We start from the raw sequence: 20,826 nt of genomic DNA, 5'->3' as shown, positions 1-20,826 counted from the left end.
TCAGTGTCTGCATTTCATTTGAAAGCAAGCATGGAGCCACCAGAGAAGGACTTGCCCTCATTACTTTTAGAGAAGTAAACCCTCTATTTGAACACTGACAGAAATGTTTATATTTTAGCTATGTGAGTGGTCATATTTTACCCAAATCTTTGGCACAACACTAAATGGTTAACCCATTTATGTTATGCCCTAAGTACTTGCTAAAAGCAGATGTGAGGAAAATGAGTCCTGCTTAATAATTCTCTGGAACTCAGCAGCGGTGATGTCAGTGACTTATTTATTGTCATTCTCTTGAGAATGGGCAACCCAGTATGCATCTGGTGGGTGCAAAGAATGGGGGCTCACAGGCCCCATTTTAACCCCCTAGTCCCTAATGTGAATGGACCCTCTCCTTTTTCATCACTGATCCAATTACTCAAGGGTTACAATCTACCCGCAAAAACTAACCAGAATGCAGTATTCTTAACCCTAATTTCCATAATTATTCTTTGGGTTCTTAACCAATAGGGGAGGTGATACAGGGACAGTTCTTCAATCCTCCCTTATATGGACATAGCTCAGGAGCCGACCTAATTGAGAACAGCTCAGGGTTTCACTGAACCATGTGATTTTGTTGGGGGAGGGGGGAAGGAGAAAGAGGAGACCTTTTTCCTCAAAAAGGTCCAGAGGAGTGTAATTTGAATGGTGACAATTATATTCTTGAGAGGAGACCATTCCCCATTTCCTCACAGCATGGTAGAATATAGGATAAATATTTCTGAGTTCTGGTTCTTTAACTAATGTGTGGTATCTGTTTTATTTTGGGTATACATGTTTTAGCAAGGTAAACATGGTACTCATATCCCACTAGTAAGTAAATGGAATTCCTTTCTACAGGAAAAAATATTTATAGAGCTGCTTTTTTAGAGAGCAAAAAACTGGAAATAAAGTAGATGCTCATTAATTGGGGGAACAGCTAAGCAAACTGGTATGTGAATGTGCTGGAATATTACTACACTAAAAGAAACTATGAATATGAAGAATTCAAAGAAGTATGATTAAACTTAAATGAACTGGTGCAGTGTTAGCACAGTCAAGAAAAAAAACAAAACAGAAACTTCAGTAATGTTAAAGGAAAAAAATAGACAACAAAACTGAATGTTGTGAAGTTATCATAGCCAAACATCCCTAGAAAGGATAAAGAAATTAATCTCCTCCCTTGTTTTTCTTGAGTGGAGGAACTATGGATAGGGAACATTACCTTTGCTGTCAGACTCAGTTGATAGGTTTGTTAGTTTTACTAAATGTTTTTCCTCTCTTTTATCCTTTGTAACAAGGAATGACTCACTGAATATTGCAGGGGGAAGGGTACATTCAGAAGTAGAAGGTGAAGTTAAAAAAAAAAATCAGTTGCTTTAATATTATTGCTTTGAGTTCCAACACACAGTGTTGTTTGTTTAGCATTTAAAGCTTTTGTACCTACTCTCAGCACAAAATATGTATTTATAATAAAAATGATTTGGCTCATATACTCCTATACAATGTTTTTCTTTGCTCATGTGCTTTTGGTTGGGTTTATTTTGTATGACTATTTAAATCATAAAAACAATGCTTGTATGCTATGGACAATAAAGGATATTGCAACCCTATTTGGAAGATTCTTTTTTTTTTAGTGAGGCAATTGGGGTTAAGTGACTTGCCCAGGGTCACACAGCTAGTAAGTGTTAAGTGTCTGAGGCCGGATTTGAACTCAGGTCCTCCTGACTCCAGGGCCGGTGCTCTATCCACTGCGCCACCTAGCTGCCCCTGGAAGATTCTTCAGAGACCATCTAGTCCTACCCCCAATCAAACTGAAATCCCCTCTACAGCACACCCAATAAGTAGTCCTCTAGCCTTTACTTTAAAACATGGGAGGGTGGGGGATTGAAGGGAGCCTGGGAAGAGAAATCCTGAGACTTTATTGAACCTGGAAAACTAGAGAAGAGAAAGTAGTGCTCATCAAACCATAAGGCCTGAGAAGCCTGGATGAGCCTTATAAATGGAAATTGACAACTCCTCCTCTTGGGTTTATCTTTAATCAAGGATTATAAAAATAAAAAGTTCTCTCTATAAAAACAAGGAACTGACATCTTCAAATTAGAAGGCCTTTCGTCTATTTTCACTGGTAATCTTGACAATTTTTTGTTCCTGCCAGTGATATTAGTAAATTACTCCAGCATCCCTTATGAAAAATCATTACTGGCCATCCTTCCAATTTGTTGTAATTTTGAAGGAGAATAGGGAAAAATGAGGCTAGGTAAAATGGAATGCTGGAATGAAGATCCTAGGATCACATACTGAGAACTGGAAGCGACCTCAGATTTAGTCCAACTTCCTTATTTTATAGCTGAGGAAACTGAGGCCCCCTACACATATTTGGACAGCTAAAATTTGAAATCAGAATTTGCCATCAGATCCAGTGTCATTTTAACAGACTGATAAATTCCCAATCCATTACACCAGCCCCACTGGTATTATAGGCACACTAGTTAGGCATACCCTCCCAAATAATTGGATTTTGTTCTGTATTCCATATGATGTATAAAAATGTTAAGAGAATGTGAATAAGACTGGGAAATTTCCTACATACTCTGTGATTCAAGCATTCCAGGAGCAAATAAGAGATTTTACCTGGATAGTTTATTTTAACTTCTAATTTTAGTTTCCTTTTCTATTTTAAGATCTTAGCAAAGCAATGTCTCAAGGTGGTACTTCCCAGTTCCAAGAAGTCATCCGACAAGAGCTGGAATTATCAGTGAAGAAGGAACTTGAGAAAATACTTTCAACTGCACCACAAAATGAATCTGAGGTAGGAATTCAAGTCTTCCTGATTCCATCAATTTAAAAAGTAACCTCTAAAAAAGGCGGTGTGGCATTTTGGGTGGAAAACTAGACTGAATCAGGTTCAATTTCTGACAATTCATTTCAACAGTCAAGTGCCTTCTCTGGGCAAGAGGATACAGATGGAAATTAGAGTTTTCGAATCCGTTCCACTGGAACTTACATTCTGTTAGAATGTAGATGTGTGGTCTTGGGAGAGAGTTAGCTTCAGTGAACAACTCAAAATTAGATAAGTGGGTACTGTTGGCCCTTCTCTTATGCAGCTTGAAAAGAGGATGTAAAGGGAAAACAAAGTTAGATTGATTGTTTATAAATTACTAATGCTGGATGAAGTCCATTGCTTTATGAAACTGAATAGATTGTTAAAGATCTGAAGAAATGTAAAAGTATTTAAGATGTCTTTTCCTCAATAATTAAACATTTCAACTGTCATTTTTCAAACTTGACGAGCAAATTTTTATTTATATGTTTGAATCAGTAAATGTAAGAAACATGGGTTTTGGGTGGTGGTGGTGGTGGTTCATGATGACAAGTTTTTGGTAGGAGATTAGATAGACAGCCCATACCAGTAACTTACTTCCTTTTACCTCCCATTATACCCTCTAGAGATCTGTTTCTATTTTTTCTCTCTCTTAGTGCTCACAAGATAGTCGAATCTCTCCAGAAGGCATTGTATTACTTCCGGTCACCTTTTAGTACTGATGCGACCTTCTCTCATGTCCTGACAAAATGCACTTTCTTCAAGTCCCAACTGATATACCACCTTCTACAGGAATCCTTCCTTCATCTTCCTTAATGCTAATGCTTTCCTTCTGTCTGTTATTTCCAGTTTTCATAGAAACTGGATATAATTTGTTTCTACATAGTTCTTTCCATGTTTCCCCTATTAGTTGGTGATCTCTGTGAGGACATGAGCTGTCTTGCTTTTCATTGTATCCACAGACCTTAACACAGTACCTAGTGCATAGTAGGTGCTTTATAAATATTTATTGACTGACTGGACTGGGGAGAACAATTTCCATACCTTTTTGCCTGTTCCTTTACACTTCGTGATCCCCCTTCTTTTGCCATCACTTTTCAACCTCTCTTTTGGGATTTACTTCCCTTCTCTCTTATCGCCTGGTCCTGATTTTTCTGGCTATAATATACTGGCTTTCAAGTCACTCCTCCTCCTTTCTTAAGGATTTCAATATCTGGCTCAAAATTTTTTTCTAGCTAACCTCCTGTTCTCGTACTGGAAGACTTCAATGTGCACATTAATGTCCCTAAGTACACCCTGACCTTTATAAAGTCCTTCAGCTTCTTTCACTTCATTGAACTCCATCTTCACTTTACCTCATTTAACCCATGAGGACAGTCACTAGTGCAATGAAGCAGGGGCTTATTTGTGCCGATCTGTGGTAGAGTCTTCTGAGCTTGTATTGCTGACCAGACACACTGTACATGAATCCCAAAATAGTGATGTCATTTTGGTCCTCTTTGAGAATGGAAGGACAACAACCAGCCATCTCCCTATTCTTAGCAACTATCTCAAACTTTCAGCAAATGCCTTTGGCTGTTAATTTATGGAGACATATAAGGCAATCTGTCACGAGTGCCCTTATTTCTACTCCATAGCTCAAAACTCCTATATCTTCACACCCATTCTAATCTACTTAACTCATGTCCTTCTCCTTGCTAAGGCCAACCTTTCTGCTTGTGGTCTTGATCCCATTCCCCTCCTGTCTGTCCAAGGAGCTGGTTCTTTATCTTTCTTTCATAATTTTCAGTTCCTTCTTGTTTACTGTCCCTTTTGGTGTTATCAGCAGATATGCCTAGGTTTTCTTAAAACATTTTTCTCTTAGGTCAGAAAGTCTTGGAAGACATAATGAAGATACATTTTGCTTCTATTTACTTGTTAATTTATTTGGTTATATGCTGCTAAATAGGGGCAAGAGTTTTGTCTTTTAATATTGGTCTTTGAGAGTTAAGTTTATTAAAAACTTTCTCAAAAACTTTCTTTTTCTTTTTCTTTTTCTTTTTTTTGATGAGGCAATTGGGGTTAAGTGACTTGCCCAATGTCAAGTGTCTGAGGCCAGATTTGAACTTGGGTCCTCTTGAATCCAGGGCTAGTGCTTTATCCACTGTACCACCTAGCTGCCCCTCAAAAACTTTCACTTGGCCCTTTCATGCCCTCTAGCCATCCTTCTATCTCTTTGCTTCCCTTTTAATGCCAAGCTCTGAGAATCATCTATCTTTACTTCCTTACTGCCCACTCAACTCCTTGCAAGCTTTTTAAGGTTACCAGTAATTTCTTAACTGCTAAATCCATTGACCTTTTCTTGTCTCCATTGTACTTTGACCTCTTTATAGTTTTTGACACTGTCCTTTGGCTCTCTTCTTACATGTCTGACCATTCCTTCTTAGTATCCTTTGCTGGATCATCATCCATCTTCCCTAAGGCTTTGTCCTGGACCCTTCTTTTTCTCTGCACCTGTTCAAATATTTCCTCTGGGTAGGTGATATGACATTTAAATATGTATCCAACCCTGCATCACTAACTGCCTGCTAGATATCTCCTTAATTTCCTATATACATTGAATTCAGCTTGTCTTTAATGGAAATGATTTGTCTTCTTTCTCCCATTAAACCCACCCTTCCCCCAAACTTCCCTGTTTCTCTGTAGGTACCACCATCTTGCCAAGTTCACAAACCTACAGTATATCCTTGACTCTCCCTTACCTCATATTTTTAAAGAGTAAAATCTAAAGAAGCCTTAAAAATAGCATTTGTCTAGGGCCAGCTAGGTGGCACAGTGGATAAAGCACTGGCCCTGGATTCAGGAAGACCTGAATTCAAATCCAGCCTCAGACGCTTGACACTTACTAGCTGTGTGACCCTGGGCAAGTCACTTAACCCTCATTGCCCCACAAAACAAACCAAGAAAGTAAACCACCTTTATTGATATAATTCTCTTGTGTGTATGTGTACATATTTATAGATGCACAAACTGCCTATGCTGATTTCCATTTTTCCTGCCATCTTCTGAACTAACTAATAAGGTTATTTGTATGCACTTTTAGATAGTATCTCTTTGAAATTTCTGAAGTTAATGGTATTCGTGAGTCAGTAAATTCCTTATAGCAAATCATTATTCTACTTTTAGATATTCTTTGGGGAGTCTATGAGATCATGTCCCTATAGTTTATAATGTTAAGAAAAACTATTAATACTCCCTTTTATATTGCCCAAGTGTGTTTTTTATTCCTCAGTTTTAGGTCTCTTTTTAAATTTTAAATTGTATAAAATTGTATGCATTTTATAACCTAAAAGTAGAAGAATTTCACTTAAGTATGCTATATAGTTCCTGTCATATGTGTCTAATATTGAGTATTCTTTCTTTTCTTAGCACACTAAAAAAGACCTTGAAGGATTTCGGAAGTTATTCCATAGATTTTTACAAGAAAAGGGACCTTCTGTGGATTGGGGGAAAATCCAGAGGCCTCCAGAGGATTCGGTAAGCCTTGGGTAAAACGATAGAGGGATTTTGAGACCATCTCTTAAAATTAAAGGGAAAGTTGTCATGGTGTTGGGAGGGGTCAGCTGTGGTTAATGACAGAACTCCCCTCTGTCTCTTCCTTTCTATCCCTGCTCTGACCACCCTGCTCTCCTAGGCCTCTGATCTTATTGGCAGCAGGACAGTGCTGCACTCCTTCCTCTAGTCTGTGTGGTATCTTGCAGAAGTGAATCTCATTTGTGCCCTGGTCCTGCATGCAAACTTTAGATGGTTCTTTCTTGAATACTGATGGGCCAAATGCTAGCCTAGCAGTGAAGGCCTTGCCAGTCTGGCTTCACTCTGTTTTTCCATCTTTACCTTATGCTGTTTCCCAGGACACTCAGTCCTGAAGCTAAATTGAACTAGTTCATATTTCCTAAGTATTATTCTACTTCCATGTGGCCTTCCTGTTCTGTGTGCATGAAGTAGCTGCCATTGTCCCTGTGCTATACTGTTGGCCTGCAATGATTTCTCCACCTCCACCCCTCCTTTCCCTGTTCAGCCTGTACATGTCATCTGCTCCTATGATGCCTTTTCTAATCATCCAAGTTAAAAACAATTACTCTCTCATCAAAATACACATAGGACATAATCCTGATTCTTAAGAAATTCTATAGCAGACATTACCTCAGCGTATCACTGAATTATTCTGAGCTTTAGTTTCCTCATTTGTGAAATGGGGGTGATATTTTTACTGTCTACCCTCCACAGATGTTGTGAGGACATTCTTTGTAGAACAGCCCTAGGAAGTACAGAATAAAAATATCAGCATCCTCACTTTACAGAAGAGGAAACTGATGCAGAGAGATTGTTCCAGACTAAAATGATGTCTGCTTGGAGCTTCATCAGCTATGATCGATGTTTGCGTACACATTTTATCTTTCATAAATTAAGAGTTTCTTAAGAGCCAGGATTATATCTTATGGATTGTTATCATGGACACATTATGTACTTAATGTCTATTGAATGATTTGATTTCATGTTGGCTCTTCCTCAGCACCTTCACAGAGATGAAGGAAGATCACAAAGAATTCAGTGACTTAGGAAGAACCAGGTGAAGAGATTGTAACTCGGGGATTCAAGCTTATCTGTCCACGTCAATTGTATATTCTAAACCTGTGCCTCTTTTAGGAAATTCTAAATTGCCTAAAATTGGCATCAAATTAAGAGATGTAGAGAGTACAGCATTAATAAAGAAAAGAATCTTAAATGAAATCTAGAGTTCAAAATATTATCATTGCCTGTGAGATTTAGAATTTACAGAGAGTGCACATGTTATTTTTTATATGTTAGTTAAATTCCTTGGCATTCTTACATAAACTGCCTATATGGGGTTTTGGTTTTTGCTTTTCCCTTCCCTGGCATTTGTAGTAGGTGAATTACGCTCTTCTGCTGATTTTTTTTTTTTTTTCAGTCTCGCCCCAACTCTGGCACCTTTGCATTTTTTGGTGTTCCAGAATAGTCAGATTCCTTAGGGATTTTTTTTTTCTGAAGAAAATAAGCATTAATTAATTAATAAACACTGCTATAAAGCAACACATTTAACATGCCTTGAAAGGAAGGTACTCATTAAAACTCTCAAAAAAATCTTTTTGGAAACGGACTTAGTTGTACAGGACAGGATGGTGTAAGGAAATTTGTGTAGGTTGTAGTATGTGTATGCAAGAGAGAGCCTTATGGGGTTTCTGGCTTAGAAGAATGGAGGTGTGGACTATGTACAGAACTTTAAAAATGTCTTTGTTCATCTAAGTGGAAGCTTTCTTAGCTTGAAGTAGCCCCCACTGCAAACTCCACTTTTAGAATCTCATTACAGCCAAGACTAGGTGTTAAAGTGTGGTGTTCTTGCCTGTTACCTCCCTTGGTTATGTTTCTGAGAATTTTGGCATTCCTCTAAACAGTAACTTAGAATCTCAAGAGTACAGTCATGAGACTTTTTGCATCGTAATCAATAGTAAATGAAAGCCTTGGAAAGGTATTCCTGTGTTACATTTACTGTATTTTAGTATCAGATGCCTGAAATCCGGCTTTGAACTCTTAATATATGTGTGACCCTGGGCAAGTCACTTTTCTGTTTGCCTCAGTTTCCTCATCTATAAAATAGGAATAATAATAGTGCCTATGTCACATGGTTGTTGTAAGGATCAAAGGAGATATTTGTTTTTAAAAAACATTTAGCATGGTGCCCAACACAGAGTAGACACAATGTAAATATTGAATGTCTGTCTCTTCATAGAATTTCAGGTTTTACAGCTGAAAGAAAACACAAAAATGATTTAGTTCAGTTCTCTCATTTTTAAATTCAAAGAAGCTGAGGCCCAGAGGGGTTGTGATTTGAGTAGTTAGTGCATATCGCTTCATAAATTACTCACAGATTATCAAGCTGAAGAGACCTTAGAAATCATCATCCAGTCTAACAGTCATTTTACAAGTCACTGACTAGCTGGGTAGCCTCAGGCAGAGAGCAGAGCTGACATGAAAAACCCAAGTCCAGGGTTCTTGCCACATACTGTGGGATGTTTGTAGCATGCTTCCTCCCATATACCACAGAGTCTTCCCTCAAGTAGATGATGGTCTCTAAGTGGTGACAATGTATTGCTTTCATGTTCATAAAGTGTTTTTATACAGGGTGGGTCAAAAGTCACAAAGGGGTTTCACTATTTAATAACTCCTTTTTTTTGATTTTTAATTTACAATACCGTATCATCATATACAGTACATATAGGAAATTAATTTACATTAGTGTGAAAAATCAAATCTCATAAATGTCAAAGAATAAATAAAAATTAATTTTCGAAAAGTTATTAAAACACTGTGACTTTTGGCCCACCCTATACTTGCTTTTTCATCTGAGCCTCACAATGATCCTGTAAGGTCTAGATATTTTTATCCTCATTTTATCGATGAGGAAACTGAATCTCAGGTTGTGACTTTGTGTCACCCAAACTAGTAAGTATCAGAGATGGATTTTGAACCCAGGACTCACAGTGCCAAGCCCCCTGTCTTCTTCCTTCTTTGAAATTCTAGAGAATAAAAATTGGTTATATCTGTTTCCCATAGCCTTGAATACCATGGATTCAGTTCCAACAAGGGGCATCTCTTATTCATGTTGCTTAAGAAGCCAAAAAGTATTTTCACCTTTTTGCATAGATTAATTCCACTAAAGGGTATGTATATATCACATATACACATATATCATAAGATCAAATGAGAACACAGAAAGACTTTACAAGCTTTTCTTGTGCCATATAAATATGATGATGGTGACAAGGATGCTTTTGCATCTTCCAAAGCACCTAACACAGTCCTGAGCACATAGTAATTACTAAGTAATTTTATTCCTTCTCACAACCTTTAATATATTGAAGATCACACATAAATTAGTTTCCATCTTAAAGAGCAAGGCTTTTTGATATTAGAATTACTGGTTTTAAACGATAGTGATACTTTAACTAGCTAACCAAACAGTACATATTGTTGGTGTGAGGGGGAAGAAATTCACTTATTATGGAATATGATCCTACTTTTCACTTTTAGCCTGGCATTAACGGTGTGAAAATAAATACTGTCATAACAAGAGAAAACCCTAAATTTTAGCCTATTCATCCATAGAATATCATTTGCTCCATTCTTTATTGGGAGAACAGTAAAATTCAAATGTAATTTTAAAATTTAATTGTATGATTATTTCAGGTTATTTCTTTGAAAGTCCTCTCCCCCTCCCAACCCTCACTGATTCTTTGAGGTTAGGCTTATGTAAGTAGAAAATCTTAATGTCAGATTTTGCTAATAAATTCTAAGTCATCCGTTTAATTGTTAATGGGTGGTAGTATTTCACAAATAGGCGTTTGATTGCCGCCCCCCCCATGACCTTTGACAGTTTTCCATCTATAGGATAGTGAAGGTGTGATAAGCCAACCATTCATCTGAAACATAGCTAGAAGTTTTGGTGGACAGCAGACTCCTGATTCAGGAGTGTGAAATGGCAACCAAGAATGCTTTAGGCTGCACGAGAGAGGCAGATCTTGTAGGAGGAGGGAGGGAGGTAGGATTAGTCTTTGGTGCATTCACATCTGTAGTGTGATGTTTTGTTCCTCCTTGTGGGGTCCATTTGTCTAGATCCCATTGTCTAGTGCAGTGCCTGCCACATAATAGGTGCTTAATGAAAGCTTACTGACTGAATCACAGCCAAGATGAAGAAGAGACTTGGGCTTATGCTACCAGAAAATTGTTAAAAGGAACTATAGAGGATGTTTAGTTTAGAGAGGAAATGATCTTGGGGGTAGGAGAATGATAGCAGTATTTCCAATCTAACCCAGTAATCAGTTTTTAAGAGCCTTCTATGTTCAAGGCACTGTACTAGCCCCTCTCAGCTCCCAAGGAACATTCTACTGGATAATACAACATATACACAAGTATTTAAGCAATAATTTGAAGGGTGGGAGAGTACTAGCACTTAAGGGAACCAGTAAATGTTTCCCTTAGAAATTGGCACATGAGCCTTAAAAGAAAACTAAAGACTCTTAAGAGGCAGTGGTGAAAAGGGATTGGGGGAACCCGGGCAATAGAGGAGATGAAGAACAGTTCTGCCAATTAGTCAGTAGGCCAGCTTGGCTCAAAAGTAGATTATTTGAAAGGACATAATATGAAATAAGTCTGGAGGAGGCCAACTAGAGCCATTTGCAAAAAGCTGCAACTTCTAAGCTGAGGGGTTTGTATCTTAGAGGTAGGAGGGAGTCACTGACATTTCTCAAGCAGGGGAGTGAAGGGTTGTTATGTGAAAGAGGGGTTAGCTCTATTCTGCTAGGCTCTAAAGGACAAGAACTACACGCAATGGGCAGAATTGAGTAACCAACAGCTTTTTAAGCTTGAGAACCATTCCAAACTGAAATAAGCTGCCCTGGGAAAAGGAGGCTTTCCCCTTCCCGGATGTCTTCATGCAGATGTTGGAGGTCCCTCACTGAGATAAGGGGTGGATTAGATGACCTCTGATACCTTCAGAGGTGTGGAATTTTACATGGAAAGGATCACATCCTGCACCAATATTAAGTGCATTTTTGGTGGGATTTATTTTCCTCCTTAGGTGTATCCATTTAAAAGTTTGGGGTTTTTTTGTTTTACCTGGCACAATTAAGCACTTAATCAATGTTTTTTGACTGACTGACTGGAGGGTAGCATGAATCATGGATACAGGAAGGACCAACCATCAGGTCTAGCCCCGAATGATTTTTCTTTTGTCTTCTACTATGGTTAGAAAATGCTCTTTTCCTTAGCTAAGAGTGTGGCTATCACTGATGTTTAAATAAACCATTGGTGGTTGGGGGAGAGTTACAAGTGGCATAGCTGTAGAGAACCCAAGTTTCATTTAAAATTCGTTAATTTTATTTATTGATCGTTTACCGTCATGGAAATCTTCTTGTTACTCACATTATTGGTGGATGGATGGACAGTTGGGCATGTGCAGTAGCAGTTGAGACAAGAGGCCTGCATTCCTCATAGGTGATAAATAAGTATGCCAGCTCTAGACATAGTTGTACTCTAGGGAAGCTTGTAAGTACAAGTTGGGTAGAGAGGTTGAAGAAAATTTTGCTGAGTTGACATTTTGAAACTATTTCCCTTCAGTTTTATAAACAATCATACTAGAATCACTAACATGTTTGCTGGTCAAGAAAGTTTTTACTGTCTTCAGCTGTGGTTAATCAGGTCTGAAGTAGAGCATGTAGAGAATGGATAATGGAGGAAGCAATAAAAGGACCAGAGACAGGTGGTCCAAAGAGTGATTGTTGAGATTCCAAGGAGCAGTGATTTGAGATAAGAAAGTAGCACTACTTCCCTATAATCTAGTTAATACTTCTCTAACAGGGCTTCTTTAAAAAAAAAAAAACTTAAAAAAACACACAACAAAACTCCCCCCCACACACACCTCCCCACTTCCTCTTCATAACAGGGCTCCTTTTTAGTAAAATTGTGGTGCTTGAAAAATGCTGCTTTTGCTTTTGTGATTCTGAACTCCTGTAGATCATAATCCATACCTCCTACCATTCCCATCCCCCTCAACCCTCTCACCCCAAAGTTTCATCCTGATTCACCCAGCACTTCTACTCTGCCCTCTGAAATGTTTGTTCCATAAGTAACAAACTTCCCTTCATCTTAAATCTTTTCCTCTTGCACTGCCATATATTGGCTATTACTGAAATCCGGCTCCCCACTCTCCACACAGCCTCCCAGTACTGACAGTAGCTTCCCTCATTCTCCGGAGCTCACTGGTCAAGGCCGGAGAGTTGGAATATTCCTTGATCCCCATTGCCACTTGAGGTTCTCCTCCCTCCATCCCTCAGTAACCTCTCTTCCTCTGAGGCTCATGCTTTTCATATCTACTACCCAAACAAGATCCTGGTAGCTATTATCCACAGGGCATTCCCTGTCCTTCCTTAGTGAGTTTGATACTTAGCTTAGAATTTTTCCCTCCTCAACTCCTGCCCTCATACTAGGGGACTTCAACATGCATATTAACCCTTCAGAGTTCCTCCAGCCCACCTCAGCCACACACCAGCGGAGTCCTACCCTCCATCTAGCCATCACTCACCAATGTACCACCTCCAAATTCAGTCATTCTGAAATCCCCTTATCTGAGCACAGTCTATTAGCTTCCCCTCTCTCCATCTGCCTTCCCTTAAATAACCCTGCTCTTCATCCTCACTATGACTTCTAATCCCTTTACTCCCAGTTCTTTCCCAGGCCATCTCCCCTGCACTTGTCCTCTTCTCTCTTCTCTTCTCTTCTCCCCATCTTAATTCCTTGGTGAACAGATTCAACCCTACCCTGTCCTCTCTTGAATCCCTAGCACCCTTATCCCATCGCTGATTATACCCAGCCAAGCCTCAGCCTTGGATCACTCCCACCATTATATGCCTGCTGATGAGCAAAGGTGGAGAATATCAAGTAACTGTTGTGACTGGGCTCATTACAAAACGGTATTATGGAACTTAAGCGGGGCCCTCCCTGCTGCTGGCAATCCTGCTGTATCACCCTTATCAGCTCACTAGCCCTCTCTCCATAGCAGTTCTCCCCTCCTCAGACTTCCTTTGGCTTCCCAGCCCTCCATACTCTCAGCTGAGAATTTTGCCCCATATTTTATAGAAAAAAAATGGAAGCCATTCACTGTGAACTCTCTCTTCTCCCCCCTTCCTTATTTGTCACTCAGGTGCCTGCTTCCATGTTCTCCTCCATCACCCATCTCATGCTTCACCGAAGCTAACCCCCTGTGCTTGTTCAAGTGATCCCGTTCCATGGCATCTCTTCCAACAGATTGCTGCCTCTGTCATCCCCCCTTTTTTACTTACTTTCAGTCTCTCCATCTCTACTGGCTCATTTCCTACTGCCTACAAACGTGCCCAAGACTCCCCCATCCTGAAAAAACCTTCATGATCTTTCTGTCCCTATTGTCATCCTATTTCTTTTCTCCCCTTTGGGGCTAAACTCAAAATGGCCGCCTACACGAGGTACCGCCACTTTCCTTTTCTTAACCCTGTAAAATCTGGCTTCCAACCCTATCATTTCACCACAACTGCATTCTCCAAAGTAACTATAATGATCTCTTAGTTGCTGAATCCAATGGTCTTTTCCCAATCTTCTTTATCCTTGATTTCTCTGCAGCCTTTAACACTGTTGATCATTCTCCCTTCCTTGTGTAGGGACCAATTTTTAACTGGGGAGTGTTAGCTAGGCAGCTCGCTGCAATATTGGGGCAAGGAAGGAGACCGGCAGCCTCCCTCAAGACAGAGCAGGATTTCTTTAACAAGAACGAACTTAAAAAAACACAAATGGGATCAGTAGGATTAAGGGAAAGGAAATAAAATGGGGAAAGGGAAATAATACACCCTGAATCACACCACCACCCAGGAATCACCTGAGAACACACAGCAGCATCTTGTCGCCTTCCAGCTTCAAGCTAGAATGGTGGAAAAACCTCCCTTCTTCCCAGCAGACCCCAGGCTGACCACACACAGCCCCAAGCCAATTAGCTGGCAGCTCTGACTGACAGTCACATGACTGCCCTCGCTGGGCTTCTAGTCATTATAATTTGCCAGGCCCATGTAGGCGTCAGCAAGTGGTGATGATGTGAGGTGCCAGTGCCATGAAGACGGCTACAACCAGTGGGTGGAGCACCATGCTGTTTGCAGAGGTGCTGATCAGTGCACTTGCTGGGGTTTTTTAAATTCTAGCCAAAAGATGGGGCAATAAAAACCTCAAATGATAATTCTATACACTTGATACTCTCTTCTCTCTAGGTTTTCAGGACCCCATGCTCTCCTGGTTTTCTTCCTACCTATCTGACCACTCCCTCTCTGTCTCCTTTGCTGCATTCTCTTCTAGTAGTGTCCTGGGCCCTTTACTCTTTTCTTTTTACACTATTTCACTTGGTAATCTCATTAGCAACCATGGGTTTAATTACCATCTCTATGCTAAGAATTCTCTTTTTCTTTTTTTGTGGGGCAATGAGGGTTAAGTGACTTGCCCAGGGTCACACAGCTAGTAAGTGTCCAGTGTCTAAAGCTGGATTTGAACTTAGGTCCTCTTGAATCCAGGGTCAGTGCTTTATCCACTGTGCCACCTAGCTGCCCCCTAATGATTCTCAAATATACCTTTTCTGCCTCAATCTCTCTACTCACCTCCAATCTCCTATTTCCAATTGCCTTTCAGAAATCTTAAACTGGATGTCCAATAGATAGCTTAAACTCACTGTGTCTGAAACAGAATTCATTTTCTTTCCCCTAAAGTCTCCCCCTCCTACCTTCCCTATTACTGTAGAGGGCAACACCATCTTCCCAGTCCCTCAGGCTCACAGTTTAGGAGTCATTTTGGATTCCTCACTATCTCTTCTCACACATACCCCCACCCCAATGTCCAAGCTGTTGCCAAGGCCTATTGATTTTTACCTTTGGAACATCTCTGGAATAGACCTACCACCTTATCTCCTCGGACACTGCCACCACTCCAGTTCAGGCCCTCATCGCCTTCCATCTTAATTATTACAGAAGCCTGCTGGTGGGTCCGCCTATCTCCAGTCTCTCCCCACTCCAATCCATCCACTTTCCCCCTTCCCCCAATTGCCCCTAGGAGCAAAAACAAAACACTCTGTTTGTTACTCAAAGCCTTTGAGAACCTCCTACGTTTCCAGTCTTCTTAGTCCCCAACACATGCTCTTTGATCCAGGGCCTTCTGCTGGGACCTCTCAACTCTGTGCCTTTTCTCTGGATGTTCCCTGTGCCTAGGACACTCTTCCTCCTCCTCTCTAACTCCTAACCTTTCTGGCTTCCTTTAAGTGTCAGCTAAAATCCCAGTTTCTACAGGATGCCCTCCCCAACTCCTCTTAATTCCACTGCTTTCCCTCTTGTAATTATAGTCTATTAATCCTATATATAGCTTGCTTGTTATACACTTGCAATGTTGTCTCCCCTGTTAGATCTTAAGCTCAGTGAGGGCAGGGACTGTCTTTTTTGCCTCTTTTTGCATCCCAGCTTTGAAGCACAGTGCCTGGTACACACTAAGTGCTTAATCATTATTGATTGATTGATTAAGAGAATGCAAAATCCATTCTTTTCTGGTCCATTCTTTGTCTGGAAAGGCTGTGGAATCAACAGTAGTAGCAGTTTTTGTCTGTCCCCAGCAAAAGACTCTACCTATTCTCTGCATAAGTATGATCTCTGCCATTCCTTTAAAGTTTGATCTCCACAGTAATAACCTACTTGGTTGTTTCCTTTTTTTGACATGCCCGGATGAAAGGGGCTTTTTAAGTGCAACTGCTTTGTGACCTTAGATCCCTCGTCCACACCTCAACATGCCATAAAAAAGACTGTAGGACTTTCGTTTCATTAAAGTGACCTCAGCAAAACTCTTACAGGAATTACTTTATCACTTGTGAAATTTACTTTTGCTGTGTGTTCATTTCTCAGCTGTTCATAGTATGTTCCCCAAATAGTCATTATATATTTACTTGTATTCTGATTTTAGACTACATCTTGTAAAAGTCTATGTTCTAAACAATTCTCTATCCATAAAGAAGAACTCATCTACTTCACAGTTAAAACAGTGAAAAATGAATGTGGTCCATTTGTTCTGTTAACTGCGTCTTTGAAGTGGGGAGTGGAGTGGCACCTCCTACCTTGGGAAAAGGTTCTTTAGTACTGCAGTTTTATATAATATTTTTGATGGGATGTTTATGCCATTCCCAAATCTTGACTACCAGCTTCACCCCAAGCTGCTACCCAAACTGCACAAGGAAATTGCTAATCAAGTATCTAACTGGGCATGTCCTGCTTTGGCTAGATACCACTTTAAGCAGCTCTCTTCTTCACCAATTTGACAGCCTTGGCTTGGGCTTTAAAGTTGGAAAAATTAGTGACCAGACTTTGGATGCATTATTAAGATAGTAAACAAATTGCTTGAGGAAACTGTTTACTTTCTTTACTTTTAAATTGTGGGTCCTGTAGATATTCTCATCTCAAACTTCCTGATATGGAATTATTGGCTGAGTCATTCCACAAACATTTGGTGAGTGGAAAAAACACTCTGTTCCTAGTGTTAATCACTAAAGCAAAAGATATGACTCAGGATTCTTTTAATTTTAACCCTTGTAAAGGGTCTGTGTTTTGTCATACCAGCATGCAGGAATAATAGAATGCTGCCTATCACTGAAATGTGAAGGTGTGTTTCTGTCTTGAGCTTTTTTTTTTTTTTTTTTGGAAGGCTTTGTAATTCACTGAGTAGATAGCCCCGAGCTAAGCCTGGAATGATCTTTTATGCACACCTGCCAAATTCTTGTCCTAAGGCATTGTATTTCAGGTAGATAATCCGTGGCCAATTTTATCAACTGGATCTCAGAGCCACAACTATTTGGGTCCTTGGGGGAAAAAATGAGCATGCTTAAAAAGCAGGGAAATTCTAGTTGCTTCTTTGAATGTGCAGTGCATGTTCACTAGATTTTGGTCCAGATGAGAAAGGTTAGAATAGTTTTCTATTGTCTTAGAAAGAGCTATGGTGAAATTGAGAGGATGATTACCTTTGGGTGGCTTCTTCTATATCACTATCAATTAATGACCATGAGGTATCAGATAATTTTTTTTCTTAATTTTTTTGGGGTTAGAGTGGAAAGAGAGAAACAACGTCATTTGATAGGAACAAATGACTCAGGACTCTAATTTGGGGGAAATGTTTGTATGTGTATGTATATGTTACTATTGTCATGTTGGCTAAATGTGTTGTCTAGGAGTCACAATAAGGAAGAATAATTAGTAAATCTGTATATTTCTAGTCTTAAGACTAAATATTTATTTCAGAGTCTCCAAAATGTCAGACTCATGAAATTCAAACATTCTTTCTTTTTTCTTTTTCTTTTTTTTGGAGGGGCAATGAGGGTTAAGTGACTTGTCCAAGGTCACACAGCTAGTAAGTGTCACGTGTCTGGAGCCGGATTTGAACTCAGGTCCTCCTGAATCCAGGGCTGGTGTTTTATCCACTTCCTCACTTAGCTGCCCCTGAATTCAAACATTCTTATGAAATGTGAAAAACTTATTTACTGAGGGTCCTTTTGAAGGTAGAACCTTTTTAAATTAACTTTATGAATATAAACAAAATAGTTAATTGAGTAACTGTTTTTTGCTAGATGATGTAGCTTGACTTTTTATTCTTCATATAGTCAATTGACTCTATTATTTTTCTCTTCAACTTTCAGAAAGATTTTTAAATCCACATTTGATTGCAGCAATTATTTCCAGTTATTAATGAAGGTGTGCACCAAACAGATTAGACTGAGACAAAAAGTCTACTTATACTATACTAGGTCTGTGAGGAAAGTTCCTATGAAGTTGAATCATAAAATCAGGATTCTAGGAACGGGAAAAATTCTTAAGATTTTGAGTTAGGAAAGTGTTATAGTATAATGAATGGCCCAAAGAAAAGTAAAACTGGACATGGGGACAAAAGCAGCATAAGATGATACTTTGCCCTCTGCAATCTGCTACAGGTTTCAGCCCCAGTTTAACCTATTCTTTATCTATTCCTGGGAAGTCAAAGGAAAAAAGAGAGAAATGTCCCAATATTTTTTGGTAGTCAGCTTGGCTAAAAAACATTATATAAAACAAGAGAGATATCCATAACTTCTGTTAATATCCTTGTAATTCACCCTAACTTTTAAAATGCTTTTCTTCCTCCTTGTTTCTTCAGAGTACTTGTGGAGCTCACTTTGGAATTGCCTTGTGCTAATGTTTTCCAACAGGTTTGAAGCCTTGAATTCATCTTTGCCTCTTCCCTCTCCCTTGCCAGTCATTTGTTAAGTCCTATGAATTCTTGCTCCTTCCCAGTGGTACGGATTTCAGCCCATCTACATAGTCTTATCCTGCCCAGGCATCTCTGCATGTGCTGAGGGCTCTTTCTCTGTAGTCTGTCCCATTTCTCCTTTATCTTTCACTGTATGTGGCACCTGGTCCCAGTTTTCTCCTTTTGCCTGTTTGACCCTGCCTTGCATCATCACCATGTAGTGGCTGCTTCCTTCATTATAGGCTAAGATGCTTGAAGGCAAAGACAGTTTTCACATGCTTTACACAGTGCCTGGCATAGAGTAATAGGCACTTAATAAAAAAGTTTGCTGAATCAGAGTGATGACATTTAAAAATGTAAACAGTGTCACTGTCTTATCAGGAAAGAGATACTTTGTACTTTGGAATGTTATAGTTTCAATTCTTATCCTTGAAGACAGGGTTTTCAAAAGTTTCCCAGTCTGATAAAGGTTAATCACATGTTACTCTTGATAGATGTCAGATTACACTAGTAGGTGAGATATGGACTGTGCTAATGAGAAAGGACAGGGTTGGGTAAGTTGAGGAAGAGGGGTCTTAACACTGTCCCCTCTTTGACTCTTGGGATATTCAACTTCCCAGTGGGGTTCCCAGAGAGTTCCAGAAATGGAGCAGGGGCTGCTAGAATGTTAACTCGTTACCTAGAAGGTGTTAAATACATAGGCCAGTAGCCCGAGCAGCTCAATAGGAAGGACCTTCCCCACTATAAGGAAGTGAGTCATGTGCTGTTTGTTTTTGATACACTGTGGAATTTACATTTCTCTGCTAGGTGAAGTTTTATGAACTGTGGTATACTCTGTCCTGCAAATAAAACTTAAAGCAGAAAATTGTGTTTGTGCAGTTTTTTTTTTTTTAAGTGAGGCAATTGGGGTTAAGTGACTTGCCCAGGGTCATACAGCTAGTAAGTGTTAAGTGTCTGAGGCCGGATTTGAATTCAGGTACTCCTGAATCCAGGGCCGGTGCTCTATCCACTGCACCACCTAGCTGTCCCATTCGTGCAGTTTCAATGTTAGATATCACTGTCTCTAAGATACTCTGTCATTTACTTTTTGTGAGTCGTACCTGTTTTCTTCTTCCAATGTGGCTGTAATTAAGTGGTATGTTTTAAACCCCACGTTCTAGACCGCATAGCAGGCCATTGCTGCTACCTTCTCCAGCTTTCAGAAGGTTGGATTGGTTGAGCTTAACTTAAAATCTAGGACTTTAGATGCTGCCTTTGGCCCTTTTCTGTGGTGCTTTTGTTCCAAAGGTATGAATTGCACCAATGAACTGGGGAAGACTTTTTGAATGGTGCCTTATACTCAAGCCTTTCCTGTAGAGTTGTATACATAAATACTTTAAAAACGTAACTTCCCTTCTCCCCTTTGACTTAAAGATCTGTACTTCATGGTAACCACTTTGTTACTGATGGAGACTATAGTTTGCATCTGCTCTAAGTTACACCCAGAGATCATAGCATCATTCTAAGTGCAATTGGATGTATTGCTTTCTTTTGAATTCAGCTCATGAATACTGTTTGAATATAGAACTTAGACTCCTTTGGAAGAACATGGCAAAGATCCATTACCCTTCACTTCATAAAACAAAAAGACCCAGTATTCAAGTCTGGCTCCCAAAGCTGGCAGCATGAGACTTGTGACTGAAATGACAAAAAGGTGCTTTAATGGTTCTCTCTCACTGGAATTTCACTAACATTAAATAATATGAATTAAACATTAAATAAGATAAGGTAATATAATAATTTAATGTAAACATTAAATAATATAAATTATGTTGAAGGATGGGTTGAAGGACATGTGGCATTGCAAGATGTGACTGAGGTGAGGATGCCAATTAGTCTCTTTGGTTGGAGTATGGTGCAAGTGATGTTTAAAATCACTGAGTTGTTCCCAGCGTGGAATTTTTTCTGTGGTTAACCTTGGTCAGCTGTGTCATAAATTTGGACCACTGGTATATTATAGTGAGTTTGTCATTATCTGGGATGGTCATGATTTCAAGAAAAGAAAGTTAATTTCTAATGAGGCTTTGCAAATGGAATATCTCTCACACTACGTGTGCTGATTTTTAAAGGTTCAGAAA

At 39.5% G+C, this 20,826-nt stretch overlaps 1 protein-coding gene across 3 annotated transcripts in view; it reads left to right on the top strand.

Annotated features, from left to right (window-relative positions):
• The window catches only part of UGP2 (UDP-glucose pyrophosphorylase 2), a 49,369-nt gene that overhangs the window by 17,462 nt on the left and 11,081 nt on the right, over nt 1-20,826 (top strand). For all 3 annotated transcript variants that reach the window (XM_043985040.1, XM_043985039.1, XM_043985038.1), the window contains exons 2-3: nt 2,700-2,827; nt 6,248-6,355. In XM_043985040.1, coding sequence (XP_043840975.1) covers nt 2,714-2,827; nt 6,248-6,355 — 222 coding nt within the window. In that variant the 5' untranslated portion in view covers nt 2,700-2,713. The remainder of the gene's footprint in view (nt 1-2,699; nt 2,828-6,247; nt 6,356-20,826) is intronic.

This window comes from Dromiciops gliroides, chromosome 2 (genome assembly GCF_019393635.1).
Source record: "Dromiciops gliroides isolate mDroGli1 chromosome 2, mDroGli1.pri, whole genome shotgun sequence".
NCBI classification, from domain to species: domain Eukaryota; kingdom Metazoa; phylum Chordata; class Mammalia; order Microbiotheria; family Microbiotheriidae; genus Dromiciops; species Dromiciops gliroides.
This window is presented reverse-complemented; position numbering and strand designations above follow the sequence as displayed.